Consider the following 18,520-nt stretch of genomic DNA (forward strand, 5'->3'; position numbering starts at 1 on the left):
GGGCGATGAAGGTTTTCCATAGGCTTACCTCTTTCGGCTTCCAAATAACGTTTCCGTCTTTTGAATTGAAAATCAATCCCTAATCAATCTTTCGAATTCGTAATTTCTAATACACACATATATATATATATATATTATATTATATTATAATTAATGATTGAATTATCAAATAAAATAAAAAATCACAATATAATTAATGCGAGGAAAAAAATGAAATTCGTGTTTTAAAATAAGCATCTACTAGACGATTAAAATGCATATTAATACAATTCAATACGAACGTCAAGAACCGCCCATCCGAAATACCTGCAATGCGCTTTGGACGAAAATCGATCGTGTTCCTGTGTCTCGGCTACGCCCCAAAGAACCATTTGCCAATGAAACATGCTTTATTCTGTACTAGCAGAATTATATTATATTATTATATATTACATATTATATCATTTTACTTAAGATTTTATTTAAGATTTTATCTTTCTTCTATTTTCTGTTTCAACAGCAAATACAATAACAGCATAAATAAAAGTAAAAAGTTTTGAATCAAATGAATCTTTAAGATTCACAACGAGACATTATCTGGATGCAGATAGAAAGCGGTCTTGTGCCACTTATTGTGCTTGTCGAGAATACTCGCACAAATATTCATGGAATACTTCTACTCTGATCTGATACAAATGTTCATTATCACCATTAATTTTGACCAATTAAAATTGCACAATATACAAGTCAAATTTAATCTATAATGTTTAAATAGTTTTTTAAAAATAGCTTTTAAAAATATTTTTGATTATCAAATAGATAAACACTAATCTATTTCTAATAAGTCTAATTTTCTATTTTTATTTTTTCAGATATACAACAAAATTATAATAAAAAATTATATTACGTAAGTTCAATTACAAACAACGAAAGGAAATAGATAGAAAACGTGACATATAAAATGCAGTGGATGTGTCCAAACATGGACATACTGCTTCGTGATTCGAACGTGTGAACCTCTCCTTATTTTTTTACCTTCTTTTATCGCGTTGCTTTTTCGCAATAAATATTTTACGAGTCATATTGCGAACATTTTCTAAATATATAACTTTGGGAAGAACAGGATAAATTTTAAAATAATTACCATTTAAAATAACTAAATTTTCGCGTCAAATTCTACGCGAAACGAAAATATTTAAAAAAAAAAAAACAATGACGCGTATCGTATTTTTATTGAATTTCTGAGAACATTATTAGATAAAATTATTCTATAACAATAAACAAAACCAAATACAAGCGAAAACCGAATATGTAAATGTGTTCCCCGTTTTGGAGATGCGACATCGTGTTACGATGATATCATCGTAAAGTGTTACCCAATAACCGGACTGGTCGCAAAATCGGATATTCTTAGTTTTCGAATTGATAATTGTATATTATTAAAACAATTTCTACTTATAATCTCGTACGATGTATAACAGCGTGTATAAGTGATAAGTTTAATACCCGAGTGAATTTTATTCCAGTCTGATCGATCAAGATCAATGACGGAAACGAGCGATACCTTCGAACAAGGAAAAATAAAAATGGCGAAAAATTGTAGAAAATGAGAGAAATAAGATAAGGATAAAAATTGAAAGAGAACAGGATTCGTAAGAGAAAAGGATCGAGAAGAACAACTGGGTGACTCACAATCAGATTTCGAAGCTACCGTTATCGAGTTGGCTCCCTTGTTGGATCCACGACTCCGCCGCTCTGTTCCAAAGTAGAAAACGACACCATTTACGGCAACTTGCGGATCGGTTGTTACTCGTTTTCAGACTCGTATCACACACGATCATTCGAGAAAGTAGTCGTATGTCAAAATCTTGTCCTCGATACAACTCGGCCATCCCTACTGGTCCTCGCGTGTAAATCTCATCGCGATGCGATATTTCGAATGTTTTTTCTTTTTCTTGCAATAAATAATCTATAAAATATAAGTTGTAGAATATTTCCGAATTATAAAAAAAAAAAAAAAAAAAAAAGAAAAAAAGAAAAAGAAAGAAAGATATTACTTTCACGAGCGATAGTTCAATGTAATTGAGACACGAACGTCGATACGGATATACGGCTGCGGAAATATTTAGACGTGTTTGTCGTGCACGACGTCCTCGGGATCAATAAAAGTTGAGGCGGGGCAAGGTTTGGTACGTCTGTCGCGTCGTTCCGACTCGGTTCTTCCAAATGATTCTCATTCGCTGTTCTTCATGTCATCGATAATTTATCTTCGAATAAATGTACAATTAATATTTTTTTTATCTTATTTGTTTGTATTGCAATACAAGCAATACATCGAAGAAAATAATTTTGTTTCAAATTTCTTTAATCCATTGATATGATTTATTATTATTAAGAGTTATTACGAGAGAAAGCATAATCTTCTTCTTCGGAATTTCTAAGATTATAAGAAAGTATGAATAATGAAAATTATACGAAATATATACAAAAATTTTATAGAAAAAAAGGAAAGGATGTTCGGGAAGCTCAATAATTTCGTGACTCATGATCATCCCTTTTCGCATGTATATATAAAATATCGTATCTATCATTATCAACAAAAAATTATCAATTATTGTTCGATCGCACGATATTACTTTTGATGAAAGATAATTGTCGTAGAGTTAATGATTTTTTTAGCACATTTTTTTTTTACTAATTTACAGTGGTACATTCGATAACGAACTTCAAATGAAATTCAATCAATATTCGTGACTCAATTTTATCGTGTGCGTCATTTCGATATCAAATATCTTTAAATACTTTGTTCAATTTAATTTCCAATTTTTAAATAATTATTATTTTTTTTTTTTTAATAATTATATCAGAAAAACGAGACGAATTGATCGTAAATTTTCCAACGGATGTCTGAAATCAAAAGCACCGGCTTATAATAAGCTTATAATAGTAAACCATGATTAAGTAATCGTTCAAATTGTACATTAATTATTCTATTATTTTTGATCACGATAGATAGGAACGATGCGGAAGTCTCTTTTTCGCCGACACTGGTACGTGAACTTCTCGTTCTTGGTTCGTCTAAATTGGACGTGATGTCAGCGAGCGTTTCTACTCGTAATTGTACGACTAACGAAGGACAATCAGAGTGGAGCATCGTCGGATCGGTCTTATTCTTTCGAATCGACCTCGTGACACGTAATCAGTTTTTATTCACGCAATTGATACACAACTCCTTTTTGCAAAGAAAGTTTTTTATCTTCGTCTTATTTCCTCTCATTTCATTTTCACGTTGAAGCGTATCAAGCATATTTATAATGTACATTACTATGCATGTTACGTAGGATAGAGATTTGATTAATAATCAGGTATACATATACTATATGTATTTGTTTCTTTTTTAATCTGTCTGAAGAAAAAACAAATAAAAGATGATCGATTCTTAAGAATACATACATTTTTCGCATAGATTATAAAATTCGTTAAAAAAAAAAAGTATCAATGCTTAAAACTATATAAGATCGAGATATGTATATATTTGTTTCTTTTAGTTAGAATTTACCTTGATAATAAATATGATCCCCCGTTATTGGTAGGTCCGTTATGTTTGCATACTGCGACTCGTGTCTATCAATGCGAAACAGTGTTTGCACGCTTAACCAAGTACATGCAGAAGAATATACACACACTGAGATGCGCGGGCGTGTACACTATCATGGCTGATTTTTTTCCTTCGAAACGAAGAGCGAGTGATCCATACATGGTAACGGTGAGAAGACTGGCTTACGCGTTGCAACGCGTAACCCACCCTACCTGCTCTCCTGTCGCCACTCGTTCGCCTTCCGTTCTTTTCTCCTGCTTGTAAGCTGCTTTTACACACAGCTATGCACACAAACGTGCATTATTATTGCCCATGTCGAATTAACTTGCCATAAACTTTTGCATGCACAATATTATTGATGATCAAAAAAAAAAAAAAAAAAATCGACAATTAATACCTGTAATTAAACAAGCAATAATGAGTATTATTTGAAAAAAAGGTTGAAAAATGAAAATAATTTTGTTTTATTAATATTACATTCAAAAAAATTTGCATGCCAAATAAAATTTGAAATATTGGCAATTGTGGTCTCGAAGGTATTTTTTTTATTAGATCCGCAATATTTGGGTGTGTACGTCTGTGACTCACGTATCGACTTTTCTCCCAGCCAACTTCGAACAAGCAGGGTGGGTTTAAGGCACACCCATCATCCAGCTAAGGGTAGAGAAAATACATATGTTGATATAATTTTTAAACTTAATTATAAGCATATATTTATATATATTTTGTAAAAAGAGAAAAAAAAATAAAAAATTTTATATTTTGTTAATGTATGTTAAAAAAAATTTTAATTAATAAATTATAATCTTATTAAAAAAAAAATCCATAAAAATTAAGAAACAATATATTGTACTTATATATTTCGTTGTAATTGTTAAACAGGTCAATTAATCTTTTTTAATTTGGCAACAATGATGTCATATATTTACTATTAAACTTACCAGATTATTAAATTTTTAAGTTATTAATTGGAATTAAATTCTATTAATATATATAAAAATTATGTATAGGTTAACTGGCTTACGTTTGGAAAAAGAATGTTCGAAATCATTAATTATCGATTAATCATTAAAATAAAACAAAAATCATAATTAAATTTATTGCATCAAAGTTATTATTTTCCACAAAAAGATAAATTTCAAGAATATCGAAAAAAAAAAAAGTTGAATTCGTGGGTCGACAGCATTGGCCTGCAATTTTGGCGAATCGAAATTTTGTCAACGATGTCACATCCGCAAAAGTTGGAGCGCAGAATCACAGAGCAGTTGGCAACGCTGCTGACGTTGGCTGGTGAAAAGGTGGCGGGGCTTAGACGTTGACCAATCAGAAGCGTTATTCGAATCTCCCCACGTCGCACCCCGCGGTCGTGCCGAAGCTTGAAAATCTGTAACGGACGCCGCTTCCAGGGCATATTCGTTTCTGGGCTCTCGTGACGAGTTAGCGTGTATCTCGTCGTTAGTTCGATAATCGCAATATACTTCGAAAAAGTCCAGAAAACTACCGAGCAACATGAGGGAAATCGTCCACATTCAAGCTGGCCAGTGCGGTAACCAAATTGGCGCAAAGGTAAGTGTTGAAAACTGTTCGAAATAATTGAATTCGCGACCGCGTGGAAATGAACGCTTCTTTGTTCGGCGTCGTACTTGGTGTTAGTGTTCTTATAGAATTGTGTCTGTTAAGTGTTCAAATGTCTTTCTTTCATTTCGTAATCTTAGATTTTTTATATAAAATTTACGGAAAAAAAGAATTTGGAAATATATAAAAAAAAAAAATCGTATTTGTTCAATTTATGCTGATCTTTTAAACGTTTTTCTCTCGTATGTTATTTACGAAAGCTTTTTTTACATGGAAAATAATTTAAATTTTGTAAATGTTATAACGATCGATTTCAACGAAAGACCGTGTTACACTTCAGCTACGTGGTACGGCTGGCATGTGAAAAAATGGCAACCTCGCTCGGTCGAAGACCTGTCATGGCGACAGAACCAAGCCGGCCGGCTGGTACTTAACGGTTTTTTTTTTCTATCGACCCATGTTTTCTAACGAAGTGTTGTCGTTAAATATTAAATGTATATTCTTCAATTTTTTTTACTTATTTATCGAGAATGTTATTGAATTTTTAAAAGGAAAAGTATTCGAACTTGTATTTATTTAAAAATTTATAAATGTTTTAAACTCTGAGCAGGGCGTGGTCTATCTCCGGCGTCGAGATACACTAGTTGATGCAGCAACGGAATCGAATGCGCAGTTGCGCGCGCAATTGATCCTGTCTTTCTCACTCTTTCTCTCGTCAACATTCTAGAATATACATATTCTTTGCCCGAATCTTTTAGATTCTTCATAAATTCCATGTTTATTTTAATCTTTTTGAATCATATATTTATTACTTACTAATATTTATAATTAATATCATTTTTTTATGGAATTTAATTTTCTTTTTAAGGACATTATCTTAAAATAATCATTTTTTTTTTAAATTAAAATTCAAAATTTGTTCAAATAAATAAATTAATGAATAATTTATTTCGTGAATGAAAACATTCAAATTTTCTGATCACATTATATACATAACTATTGTAACGAATAACTTGTGATAGAATAGCGCACGTATAGCAAGTAATGCAGTGTAGTTACGCTCTCATAGTTTTCAAGGTTGTTTCATTGAGTCAATGTTCGCTTCCTAAATTATTCGTTTCTATCTTCTATTATGCTGTCAATTCTTTGATAAAAATGTTTTATGCAAATTTTTTATTCAAATTATTACTCTGTCGTAATTCACCCATCATCGAACGATTGAGTAATAGTTACAATTATCCATTCAGGGATCTTGTAATCCAAGGATATCTTGTGTTACGTAGTATGGTGAAACGTTTCCAAATATAGAAAGAAGATATCCTTTCGCCATTTTCTTTCGTGTTACTTCGACCGGTTATTTTACGTTGGTAACAACTAGATGGATGTAGTAGCCAAGTATCGATCGTTTTTCAGAATGTAAATTTCTAGTCCGCCATTTTGTTTAGACATCATTCGTACTTTGAAAGAATTTCTTTAAATTACTGGCGGGAGAAATTTTTTTTTTATTCTTTTAAAAATATTAAAACGAAAAATTATTACATTTAAAATGATTAAAACATTGCATTAAAACATGACATTTAAAATTTTATTAGAGAATATTGTTTTTTTTTTTTTTTTTTTACTAACTTTTTTTGATATTGATAAATAGACTGTAATTTAATAGATTATTGAATTGATATTGTTTCAATTTTTATTAAAAACATTTTGATAAATATTTTAATTATAAATGAATGAAAATAATAGATTGTATATAATGTCGAGAAAGAATAAAGTGCATAAATCGAGTGTAGTGTTTTATGTTAATTAGACAAGATTGGCATTGCAGTCATCATTTCTATATATAGCGATGACATTGATGACTCATGTTGCTACGACATTGTACATATATCGCATGTACAATGTGTGGTGGGAGGTAGTAAGATTGGACAGTGTTCACTTCCTACTAACGATAGTCATATATGATTATGTTGGCTAATAAACCTATCGTTTCTATATAGGGCATCACAGTTCTCGTAGGCGTGTTATGATTAGAATTAATGGTTTAATTATCAGATAGTTCAATAAAATTGAAATTATTTAAAAATGTGTATAAAGAAGTTATTTAAGCTAGATAATAGTTAAAAAGAAAAAAAGAAGAGGTATAAGATATTTTAAAACGATGTTATGTGTAAACATTACTGACCTAGGATTAAATACTTCTTGAACATCGTGGTAATGATAAAGATTGCTATATTACATAAAGAATTACTTCTTAAATAAATAAGGCAAACGAAATGTAATATTACATGTATATTTCTATTCGTTTTATCTATTATTCGATGCGGCACACTGATTAACTAGTTAAAATATTTATTATTTCTTATCTTCTTTGGAAAGAACTTGACTGTTAAGCCTTTATCTGAATAATAAGATATCTCATAGCTATATCACACTCAATAGATGGTATTCTGAGAACGCATCGATTTCCAGAAATATACTATAAGGTCTTTGAACTATGGAGAGGTACGTGCAGTTGCGCACTAACTAATAGAGAAGGCGCATTGTACCATGCATTATATATGTACTTCGTTGTATTTGCATTCGTTTGTAAATAAAACAACAAATTGACGATGATCGAACATTAATTATTATTAAAATTTGAGCGAAATCGCTAATCTTAATAATTTATATTTGTTTAAAAATATTTGATTAAAAATAGATTTAAAAAAAAAATAATGAATAAATATGCATATTTATTATTATAAATTTATATATATATAAATATATATATGTAATCAAAAAAGTGAAAAAAATTTCTATTCTTGTTGTCATAATGGATGCTTGTATTACAACTAATTACATACGAGCTATTCACTAGTGAGGTCATCGAACCGTTCCTCTCGGTCGATAATACGGAAGACTGAAAACGGATGCGAGGGTAATCGTGAAGAGAAAGCATTGACTAACACCAAGTACGATTTTTTTTCGAATAATCGCACTCGTATCAATTAAATTGAAATATTAAATCGTATAAACATTTTTTGAAAAATGTATAAATTATTGTTTATTGTAGTTTTGGGAAATCATCAGTGACGAGCATGGCATCGACCCAACCGGTACCTATCACGGTGACTCCGATCTTCAATTGGAAAGAATCAACGTATACTATAATGAAGCATCTGGAGGAAAATACGTACCACGTGCCATCCTCGTCGATTTGGAGCCAGGCACAATGGACTCTGTTCGCTCGGGACCTTTCGGTCAAATATTTAGACCAGATAACTTCGTATTTGGACAGTCTGGAGCTGGTAACAATTGGGCAAAAGGTCATTACACCGAAGGTGCCGAATTAGTGGACTCCGTCCTCGACGTAGTCAGGAAAGAAGCCGAAAGCTGTGACTGCTTACAAGGTTTCCAGTTGACTCACTCTTTGGGTGGTGGTACTGGATCCGGTATGGGAACGTTGCTCATCTCCAAAATTCGCGAAGAATATCCTGATAGAATCATGAACACATACTCCGTCGTACCGTCTCCTAAAGTATCAGATACCGTCGTAGAACCGTATAATGCAACGCTTTCTGTACATCAACTGGTAGAAAATACAGATGAAACTTACTGCATTGATAATGAGGCCCTTTACGATATTTGCTTCCGCACTCTGAAATTATCTACGCCTACCTATGGTGATCTGAACCATCTCGTTTCTCTTACGATGTCTGGTGTTACTACTTGCCTGAGGTTCCCTGGCCAATTGAACGCCGATTTGAGAAAACTCGCTGTAAACATGGTACCGTTCCCTCGTCTTCACTTCTTCATGCCAGGTTTCGCACCACTCACATCTCGCGGCAGCCAACAATATAGAGCTCTCTCTGTACCCGAGCTAACTCAACAGATGTTCGATGCAAAGAATATGATGGCAGCCTGCGATCCTAGGCACGGAAGGTATCTCACAGTGGCAGCCATTTTCCGTGGCAGAATGTCGATGAAAGAGGTCGACGAGCAAATGCTCAACATCCAGAACAAGAACAGCTCGTACTTCGTCGAATGGATCCCGAACAACGTGAAGACGGCCGTGTGCGACATCCCGCCCCGCGGTTTGAAGATGTCGGCCACGTTTATCGGCAACTCGACAGCTATCCAAGAATTGTTCAAGAGAATCTCCGAACAGTTCACTGCTATGTTCAGGAGGAAAGCTTTCCTTCACTGGTACACCGGCGAGGGTATGGACGAGATGGAATTCACCGAGGCCGAATCAAACATGAACGATTTAGTTTCGGAATATCAGCAATATCAAGAAGCAACCGCAGACGAAGATGCGGAATTCGACGAGGAACAGGAAGCAGAAGTCGACGAAAATTAAACGCCTATTCTCTATTCTACTCTACTTACTACCTACGATTCATCCCCTCATCATTGTCCTCTTCGCTCTCGTACTGCTTCTTAACTTTATGCGTTTATGTCTTTCTTTCCTATTCCATCTTTTTTTTTTTAATTTCTTTTTTACATTCTGTGCAGGCGCGCTTTTTCATCGATATCACTCCTTGTATTATTCGAATAATTCGAGGAGGAGAATACTTTTTTTATCGAACTTTTTTCTGTATCGTTTATTTGTTTCGATTATATAGTTTGCAAAGCGCGTCTTTGTATTCAGTGTATAACCGCTCTAGCGGCTACCATCATCTTGAATAAATTATTATCATATAAGTGTACGGTTTAATAAGAATCCCTTATTATTGTCGTACATATATTTTGTCGAATTCAATAATTTTTATATTTATAAAACTATATTGTAGGTGTACTTGTATTTATATTTGTTCCTTTCATCTATCAATTTTTATACTATGACATACAAATTTGAATAAAGTAGATCATGCATTCAAGCAGTACCAAAAAAAATGTGATTACATATTCAGTTAGCGTAACTAATTTCAAGTTTTATTCAAAAGTAGGTTATAATTTGAATTTCATTTAATCGAAAGTAAAAAGTAAAAAAAAATATAAAGATTTAGAATGTATGTATAAGTAATTAGTAATTGAAATTTTATCTGGAAATAAGAAAGTAGTAGTAAAGAACTTTATTTAATATTGTAAAATATACCACATTTTTTTATGTCGCAAAAAATCCTTTCTTATATTCTATAATGTATAAAGTAGTTTCATTAACATTATTAGGTTGTGTCGCCATCTATTGAAATAAAATGATCATGAGCGATTGGAATGACCTCTATTCTAACATTTGGAACATATTGGAATTATTTATGACGAAAACAATGTTAACCTATCTATGTTCTAAATTGTTGAAGGATTTATATTATAATTAATATAAATTTAGATTCTGATCAGTTTGACAAGAAGATTGTTCTATTTTGTCTGTCTATAATATTATATAGATCGAATGATGAACAGATCTCATTCTTTCGAATCATTAAAAAGAATCTCATTTCAATTTGGTAAGTCTTATAGAAAATAATGAGCAAAAATAAACGCATAACGAAATTGAATGAATTTTTAACATATTGATTTGTGATTTGAAAATTTGAAAATTTTTTACAATATATTGAAATATTTTTAATTTACTCATACAACTATGATATAGTTTCACTGATGTTAAGTAACGATTATAAGCATTTGTAATCGAATAACGGATTAACATAATACAGTTAAACCAATAGAATCGGAACACGATAGTTTTCCACATTTCAACGTTTAATTGAAACGATTGATACTTTCAAATCTTCCTTTTATGATTTTTTTGAAATTAACTAATTAAATAATTTAATAACATGATATATCGAATTAATTATCGTATTATATATTTTTAAAAATAATTTTTATTCGAAAAGCAGGAAACAATTGAAAAAAGTTAAATTCATGAGTTGGAATCAACGAATGGACAAGGAAATATACAATATCGTGATGGTAGATTTTCTTGGACTAATTGTAAGTAGCAGACAACGACCTCATATGACTCATCGTCCGGCTATACGAACCGGCGCGGTCGGTGTCTCGCTCCATGAATTTGACTTAACTCGAGACAGTGTCTACCAATTACGAGGTATACTCTATCCTTAATGTAAAAGAAATTTTTTCGTTTTAAAACATGCATTGTCATTTGTATGTGCAAATCGTTTATTTCGTACGAGGATATATCAGGTTACGTTTACAGAAACGAAGAGAAGATAATGGTAATATTTACCGTTTTTTCAATCGATATAGGTATATATGTAGGTAATATTACAGATATATATACACATATATTTTACTCGAATTGTACTACGTCAAAGAATTGCAATCTCTCGAAAACGAAAACAATGTTGAATAGAGAAAGAGAGAGAGAGAGAGAGAGAGAGAGAGCAATCGATGGCACGAGACAGGGGTGAAAAACGGACAGAGGGAATGAGTTACAATAATAGAAAAAGGGATTCTACAACGGTAGGGGATCGTGAAACGGTAGCAAGCGCAGCTGGAGACGAAATGACACGACGTGGTTATCGTATTCCTCTCAACGGGTATGACACTCAAGAAAACCGAGAGAGACTCACGGCGTTTTCAAGAGTGACTCACCCGGACGAAATGGTCCCACCAGTCGTTTTTCTTTTTCCTTTTTCCTTTTTTTTTTTTTTTTCAGAACGTTTCCATACCAGGCACGAGAACGCATGAAATTTATGGCTCGCGCAAATTCAAGCAGAATAGCGATCGAAAGTAAAGTTCATTGGATTGCGAGCGCATAAACCCGAGAAACATCCTCGTGATCGAGTTACATTTCCGGTGGATGCTCTTCGAGTCCATCGAACTGGATATCCTGTTCTCGCTTCATGGCTCTTTTTTCGAGCGCAAATGTATCTCCATCACGAAACCCTTCCTAGCGAAGGCTAGTCGATCGATCGATGGCGTGGACAAACGCCCACGCAAAGATGTAGAGTAAAGCACGAAACAAAGAAGTATATACGCGTATGGATGAAGGGGGGGAAAAAAAAAATTAATGAAGAAACAAAGAAAAGGAAGATTTTTTTTTTTTTTTGGATCAAAGAGTTGAGAAAGTGTCGTGTCATCGACCGAGAGTCGATAGGATATGGGCTGTTGGTTCTTTGGACGATCGACTCGTGCGACGTATATACTCGTTTGGAGAATCTTCTCCCCCTCCACGAGGTCCGCGCCGCCAGGCCAGAAGCGCGTCGCGTAACCGAGTGGAGAGTCGATCTCAGGACACCGACACGAGTACGTTTCCTCGCCAGTTTCGCTCCGCAGGCTCCACACCACTGGTGCACTCCTGCGCGACACCCGATTGCACTTGGTTCGCTGCACACGCTCTCTCGTCGCGCACTCGCCTCCACGCACATATTCGTTTACCACGCAACGACTATCCCCGAGGACTGTCAGCTTTCTTTCCACTCTCTCTTCATCCTCGAGGGATCAGCTGTTCGCCCAGCTGCACCATTTTTCTCGTTGGCACACGTAGAGAGAAGCTAGCTTCAAAATGAGGGAGATCGTACATCTGCAGGCTGGACAATGCGGAAACCAGATTGGTGCAAAGGTGAGTTAATTAATTGGTTTTTGTTAAAAAAAGTTCAGTGCTGTATAATATATCTTTTTCATTTTTTTTCCCCCCTAAACATTTTTGGAAAATCATTCGCCGCAATTTATTCTCGGCATGTCTTAGCACGACAAGAATTTTCTTCTTTTTCTTCTCTCTCCTCATCCTTCGGTGTAATTCAACTGGGCTTGTAATCGAATTAAAGATAAGGCGTCGGCCACGACGAGCAACGAGATGGAATTTAAAGTGTCTCCTACTCGACAAAGGGTCATTCGTGTCGTTTGAAAACTCGATACGAAAATATCAATTGGGCGCCGGATTTTTTTTTTTTTTATCCTCGTTATAATCCACGGAATATCGGCTCGAATTCTCATTCTTGATTTTGATAAATCGCGATTTTTCGCAGTCCAACGACAATTAAACAATTAAAATCGTATCGTATCGTTTCCGTCCGTGGATTTCTGAATCTGGAGTGGAATTCTTCGATGCGGAAAACGACGACGGCGGCCGGCCAACTGTAAATCGAACAAAGGGGGAACTCCCCCGCACGAGGAAAGAATTGCACCGGTTCGATCGATCGGAAAGAAACGAAAAGCGTAACGAGCGAGTAATACTAATTGCCGCTCCACTAATTAAGTATACCTATAAGTGTTTGGCAAAATGCACGACTCGCGTGTCGTGAAATTCCTGGGAATGGAAGGCGTCGCGGTCGTCGTCGCGGAGGGAATCACGATGGATAGATGGCTATTAATAGAAGAGAGAAAATAGCGAGGGCGAGACAAACGTAGAAACCGACAACGTACGTACGCCTAAGGGAAGTTAAAACTCGAATTGCGGGAGCGACATTAATTTCTTTCTTTTTTTTTTCTTTTTTTTTTAGACCAATCGTTATCCCTCTCAAAGGGATAATTTCGTTAATTGCATTATTTTTTCTGGAAAGAAAAAAAGGAAGGGGAAGAGATAAAGGGCGATCCAAAATTCTGACAAATTCTTCGCGAATTTCAACACACTCTTCTTATATTCTTTATTTATTTAGTTCTGGGAAGTGATCTCCGAGGAGCACGGCATCGACCAATCGGGCATTTATCATGGAGATAGCGATCTGCAATTGGAGCGAATTTCCGTCTACTATAACGAGGCTTCTGGTAAGAAACAGAATGAGAGAGAACAAAAACTCCACTCTCCTCTTCGTTCCCCCCTCTCATCGTTCCTCTCCCTCCTCGAGAATAAAATCTTGCTGGAAATCCGACTTGGAGAAGAAAGGACTAGTACCCGGTCCAACCTCGATCTCGTGCACGTTTTAAAATAGAAACGGTTGAAACGGCGACACGACGGAACGTAGGAGAAAACAAGCGACAAAGAGTAGCGGCGTTTCGCGACGAAAATAGCCGTTACCGTATGACCACGTTCGCCCTTTTGAACCCTGAAAAAAGACGAATGATCCACGCGCGCAAAAAGAAAAAAAAGAAAACGATCGACGCGAGGCGGCCCGTGCATCCGATTTGCAAATCGTGGCGCGCGTTTCCGTCTCCACCATTTAAAGTATCGGTTTGTCGCGACACACCGGTTTCGGTGGAATGACAATACATTTCAGCCTGTTTAATATGAACGACGACACGCGATCCGTCATCGGTTTCGGAGGCCGCTCCTCCCCTCACCCTCTCCCTCTTAACACTAAACCCACCGACATTTCATGTATACCTATTCCTATCCATGACCGCTGCAAAAAAAAAAAACATTTGTGTGTTAATACAGAAAGAGGTTTTTAGCTAATTGGATATTAAACAAAATATTTTTCCGATGCGTGATCGGTTATATCTACACCGAATATTGTGTATAAAGTCATATGGCGATACGGTACAACTTCGTATACAAGAAATTCTAAAAGGAAATTTGAAAATTTGGTAGGTTTAGCGTTAAGGAAGCTTCTGCTCGTTGCCTGATCAATAAAAAAATTGCAGTCGCGACCTCGACCAACGGAGGAAAGTACGTGCCCAGAGCCATCCTTCTGGACTTGGAGCCAGGGACGATGGACGCCGTACGATCGGGCGCCTACGGGAAACTGTTCCGCCCGGACAATTTCGTGTTCGGCCAATCCGGGGCCGGGAACAACTGGGCAAAGGGGCATTACACGGAGGGCGCGGAGCTGGTCGACTCGGTGCTGGACGTGGTGAGAAAGGAGTGCGAGAACTGCGACTGCCTGCAAGGCTTCCAACTGACCCACTCCCTCGGCGGGGGCACCGGGTCAGGGATGGGGACGCTGCTCATCTCCAAGATCCGGGAGGAGTATCCGGATCGGATAATGAACACGTACTCGGTGATGCCCTCGCCCAAAGTGTCGGACACGGTGGTCGAGCCCTACAACGCCACCCTGTCCGTCCACCAATTGGTCGAGAACACGGACGAGACGTACTGCATCGACAACGAGGCCCTCTACGACATCTGCTTCCGCACGCTGAAGGTGTCGAATCCTAGCTACGGGGACTTGAACCACTTGGTCTCGCTCACCATGTCGGGAGTGACCACTTGCCTCAGGTTTCCCGGCCAGTTGAACGCCGATCTGAGGAAGCTGGCCGTCAACATGGTCCCGTTCCCTCGTCTCCACTTCTTCATGCCAGGATTCGCTCCCCTAACGTCCAGATCTATGCAACAGTACTCGGCCCTCTCCGTTCCCGAGCTCACCCAGCAGATGTTCGACGCGAAGAACATGATGGCCGCCTGCGATCCGAGGCACGGCCGTTATCTAACCGTGGCCGCGGTGTTCCGCGGCCGGATGTCGATGAAGGAGGTCGACGAGCAAATGCTGAGCGTGCAGAACAAGAACAGCTCGTACTTCGTCGAGTGGATCCCGAACAACGTGAAGACGGCCGTGTGCGACATCCCGCCCAAGGGTTTGAAGATGTCCTCGACCTTTATCGGCAACACGACCGCCATCCAAGAGTTGTTCAAGAGAATTTCCGAACAGTTCACCGCCATGTTCCGAAGGAAAGCGTTCCTTCACTGGTACACGGGCGAGGGTATGGACGAGATGGAGTTCACCGAGGCCGAGTCGAACATGAACGACCTCGTCTCCGAGTATCAGCAGTATCAGGAGGCAACCGCCGAAGAGGATTTCGAGGCCGAGGAATGCGCCGACGACTTCGAGACCTGCGACCAGGAGTGAGGATCGAGTCAAGTCGACTGAAGAAAAAAGAAGAAGAAAAAAAAAAATCTTCTCTTTCTCTCCACCAACTGTCCGCCGAATCGGACGGATTTCTTTCTTCTCTCTGTCTCTATCTTTCTTCCCTCCGACATTCCCTTCCTCCCAATCTTCGATTCGGTCGTCGAGAACGTCTCTTTTTCTACGATTACTTTTCTTTTGTACTTTTATACAATGAAATCTTTTTGAAATCAACGCGACGCGGGGAGTTGGCCGCCGGTTTCGAGTGTCGATCGGTCGCGGTTCGAACAACCGATCGCCGGTTAACTGCGGACAAGCGTTGAAAAATGGAAGGAAGAAAAAAAAAAAAGGATTCTCGGGAAACGATTCCACGAACGTGAAACAACCAAAGCACCCGAAACCAAAAATTTTTATCTTTTCTCTCGTTCGCATCCACGACAATTATATCGCATATATACATATATATATATATATATATATATATATATATATACATAATATATATATATATGTATTATATATATTTTAATCGTGGCACGCGTCTCGCAATGTAGCGCAAGAAGTTTGTTCCTTGCAAAAAAATATACGTTTTTTTTCAATCATTTGTCTTTCTCTCTTCTACTGTTCCCCTCCCCTCCCCTTCGGTTTCGCTCCCTCCTCCTTCTCCATTCATTCGATATGTTGATCGATTCGATCGATCGTCATTCCTCCTCGTATTCCGTCGACTCGTGAACGATGCTAGTTTCGGCTACCGCTTCTTGGTGTTGTTGATACTCGAATAACAGATCGTTCATCGCGGAATAAGAATCGCTAAACTCGCTTTCGTCCATTCCTTCGTTCGTATACCAATGCAGATACGCGCGTTTCTTCAACATATTATCAAACGCGAACATTAGCCTTTTCAAAGGCTTCTGTATCGCTGTCGAGTTCGATATCATGCTGGCGCTCATATTGATTCCACGGGGGGGGATATCGCATATCGCGGTTTGTATGTTGTTCGGTATCCAGTCGACGAAATGCGGGCTGTTTCTGCTTCGTATATTCAACATTTGCTCGTCCACGAACTGTAAACAAACAAAGAATCGAAACGTCAGGCGTAGAGGCGATCGAGGCGCCACTCCTTCGACGTTTGTACGCGGATAACCTTATTCTCGCTTCGCTGTTTCTCGTTGGCTTTGTTGGCCGCGAGTCGAATAAAAAATTTAAGAAAGAAAAAAAAAAAAGAAAAGAAAACTAGCTTCCAGAGCTTTTCCAAACCTTGGTCGACATTCTGCCTCTGAAGATGACGGCCACGGTGAGAAACTTTGCCTTGGCCGGGTCGCAGTAAACGAACATACTGTTCGCGTGAAACAGCTGCTTCGTCAATTCTGGAACGTTCAGTTTTATGTAGGGAGCAGCGCCTCGCGAGAATAGGGGCGCGTAGCCTGGTATGAAGAAGTGAAGACGGGGGAAGGGTACCAAGTTGACCAGCAACTTTCTCAGATCGGTATTTAATTGGCCGGGAAATCTGAAGCAAGTCGTGATGCCCGACATGTAATTGGATATTATTCGATTGGTGTCGGTGAACGTTGGTGTGGTGAGCTTTAGAACATTGGTGCAGATGTGATGCATCGCTTGATTGTCCACGCAAAATGTTTGATCGTTGCAATCGATCGCTTTGACGAGCGTCAATATTGCGTTGTACGGTTCCACTACCACGGTCGGCATCGACGAGTACGGTATCACGCAATAAGATTTGATGATCGTGTCCGGATACTCCTCCTTGAGTTTGGTCATTAGCAACGCGGCCATCCCACCGCCGCTTCCGCCACCCAACGAATGAACGAGTTGAATTCCTGGATCAAACAGGATGGAGAGGAAAAAGAGGGAAGGGAGAAAGAAATCTGTTTCGATACGTAAATAATCGTTACACCTCCCGATACGATTATGTTAATGCGCATCGTTTCTTTTCCATCGCCAAACAAACCTTGAATCAGATCGCAGGCCTCGGCTTCGGTGCGAATCAGATCCAATGCGATGCTGATCAATTCCGCTCCCTCGGTATAGTAACCTTTCGCCCAATTGTTCCCCGTGCCAGCTTTACCTACAGCAACGTTGTCAGGCTTGAACATTCTCCCCCATGCACCGGACAAAACGTTGTTCACGCTTGACGGGTCGAGATCGACCAGAATAGCTCTCGGGACGTATCTTCTACCTGGAAAGAGAGAGGCGAAACACCGCTTTCGGTATCGATAGGTTAAACCTGTACCTGTAAATTTTCCAATACCTGCCCCTTCCACGAAATACACGTTTAATCGTTGCAATTGAAGATCGGATTCCCCTTGAAAAATACCGTCCGGAGTCAGGCCGTGCTCGTCCGCGATCACCTCCCAAAACTAAGAAGTAAGGTTATGTGGGTGTCGCGAGAGAACGGCACTTAATCGTCGTGTATACCTTTGCACCAATCCCATTTCCACAGTGACCGAGCTGCACGTGCACAATTTCTCGCATTTTTTTTGCAGAATCTAAGAGATACTTTTCACGGATAATTTTATTCTCGATTGCGCCGAAAAGAGTGAGAAGAAATCTTTGAGACGGGAAATTTGTCAAGGAAGCAAGTTCACTCGACTACTTTCGATCTCTCGCGATCCGATCTCTCGAGTTCGTTCATCGCCGCCAATCTCGAAATCGACTCGAAAATCGATTATACTACTTT

At 37.8% G+C, this 18,520-nt stretch overlaps 4 protein-coding genes across 8 annotated transcripts; 3 read left to right on the forward strand and 1 right to left on the reverse strand.

Moving 5' to 3' along the window:
- Positions 1 to 3,039: 3,039 nt before the first annotated feature.
- LOC100871596 (uncharacterized) lies at positions 3,040 to 4,871 on the forward strand. The gene is made up of 4 exons (XM_012486271.3): positions 3,040 to 3,174; positions 3,573 to 3,839; positions 4,130 to 4,254; positions 4,761 to 4,871. Exons 1-4 carry the CDS (start codon positions 3,072 to 3,074, stop codon positions 4,869 to 4,871), a joined length of 606 nt encoding a protein of 201 aa, XP_012341725.2. The 5' UTR covers positions 3,040 to 3,071.
- Positions 4,872 to 4,988: 117 nt separating this feature from the next.
- Positions 4,989 to 9,835, forward strand: LOC116414309 (tubulin beta-1 chain). Its single transcript, XM_031916329.2, has 2 exons — positions 4,989 to 5,143; positions 8,205 to 9,835. Exons 1-2 carry the CDS (start codon positions 5,087 to 5,089, stop codon positions 9,489 to 9,491), a joined length of 1,344 nt encoding a protein of 447 aa, XP_031772189.1. The 5' UTR covers positions 4,989 to 5,086; the 3' UTR covers positions 9,492 to 9,835.
- Positions 9,836 to 10,303: 468 nt separating this feature from the next.
- LOC100870644 (tubulin beta-3 chain) lies at positions 10,304 to 16,427 on the forward strand. Of its 4 annotated transcripts, none has more exons than XM_086903823.1 (4): positions 10,304 to 10,581; positions 10,978 to 12,349; positions 13,702 to 13,810; positions 14,627 to 16,427. In XM_086903823.1, exons 2-4 carry the CDS (start codon positions 12,089 to 12,091, stop codon positions 15,826 to 15,828), a joined length of 1,572 nt encoding a protein of 523 aa, XP_086759949.1. In that variant the 5' UTR covers positions 10,304 to 10,581; positions 10,978 to 12,088; the 3' UTR covers positions 15,829 to 16,427. The 4 variants fall into 4 exon arrangements, with proteins under 4 accessions (XP_086759949.1, XP_086759950.1, XP_031772186.1 ...); XM_086903824.1 differs by having other exon boundaries at positions 10,464 to 10,581; positions 10,975 to 12,349; XM_031916326.2 differs by lacking the exon at positions 10,304 to 10,581 and having other exon boundaries at positions 12,210 to 12,665.
- Positions 16,334 to 18,449, reverse strand: LOC100871011 (tubulin beta-1 chain). 2 transcript variants are annotated; one of them, XM_086903827.1, is made up of 5 exons: positions 18,259 to 18,449; positions 18,092 to 18,200; positions 17,792 to 18,019; positions 17,083 to 17,660; positions 16,334 to 16,889 (listed from the first exon to the last, which is right to left on the reverse strand). In XM_086903827.1, the coding sequence occupies exons 1-5, from the start codon at positions 18,313 to 18,315 to the stop codon at positions 16,527 to 16,529; spliced, it is 1,335 nt and encodes a 444-aa protein (XP_086759953.1). In that variant the 5' UTR covers positions 18,316 to 18,449; the 3' UTR covers positions 16,334 to 16,526. The 2 variants fall into 2 exon arrangements, with proteins under 2 accessions (XP_086759953.1, XP_086759952.1); XM_086903826.1 differs by having other exon boundaries at positions 17,792 to 18,200.
- Between the last annotated feature and the right edge of the window lie 71 nt (positions 18,450 to 18,520).

The sequence above is a fragment of the Apis florea genome, unplaced genomic scaffold (assembly GCF_048593485.1).
Source record: "Apis florea isolate Af1SG1 unplaced genomic scaffold, ASM4859348v1 contig_2293_pilon, whole genome shotgun sequence".
Classification (NCBI taxonomy): domain Eukaryota; kingdom Metazoa; phylum Arthropoda; class Insecta; order Hymenoptera; family Apidae; genus Apis; species Apis florea.

Bases quoted from the DNA above. Each gene is read 5' to 3' on its own strand.
- LOC100870644 (XM_086903823.1), top strand. From the start codon at position 12,089: ATGAAGGGGGGGAAAAAAAAAATTAATGAAGAAACAAAGAAAAGGAAG. The intron at 12,350-13,701 runs GTACGTTTCCTC...TTATTTATTTAG, and splicing joins ATCTCAGGACACCGACACGA to TTCTGGGAAGTGATCTCCGA. The intron at 13,811-14,626 runs GTAAGAAACAGA...AAAAAATTGCAG, and splicing joins CTACTATAACGAGGCTTCTG to TCGCGACCTCGACCAACGGA.
- LOC100871011 (XM_086903826.1), bottom strand. From the start codon at position 18,315: ATGCGAGAAATTGTGCACGTGCAGCTCGGTCACTGTGGAAATGGGATT. The intron at 17,661-17,791 runs GTTTGTTTGGCG...TGTTTGATCCAG, and splicing joins GGCCTGCGATCTGATTCAAG to GAATTCAACTCGTTCATTCG. The intron at 16,890-17,082 runs GTTTGGAAAAGC...GTTTGTTTACAG, and splicing joins GAGGCAGAATGTCGACCAAG to TTCGTGGACGAGCAAATGTT.
- LOC100871596 (XM_012486271.3), top strand. From the start codon at position 3,072: ATGTCAGCGAGCGTTTCTACTCGTAATTGTACGACTAACGAAGGACAA. The intron at 3,175-3,572 runs GTAATCAGTTTT...CGTTATTGGTAG, and splicing joins TCGAATCGACCTCGTGACAC to GTCCGTTATGTTTGCATACT. The intron at 4,255-4,760 runs GTTGATATAATT...GTGGGTCGACAG, and splicing joins AGGGTAGAGAAAATACATAT to CATTGGCCTGCAATTTTGGC.
- LOC116414309 (XM_031916329.2), top strand. From the start codon at position 5,087: ATGAGGGAAATCGTCCACATTCAAGCTGGCCAGTGCGGTAACCAAATT. The intron at 5,144-8,204 runs GTAAGTGTTGAA...TGTTTATTGTAG, and splicing joins GTAACCAAATTGGCGCAAAG to TTTTGGGAAATCATCAGTGA.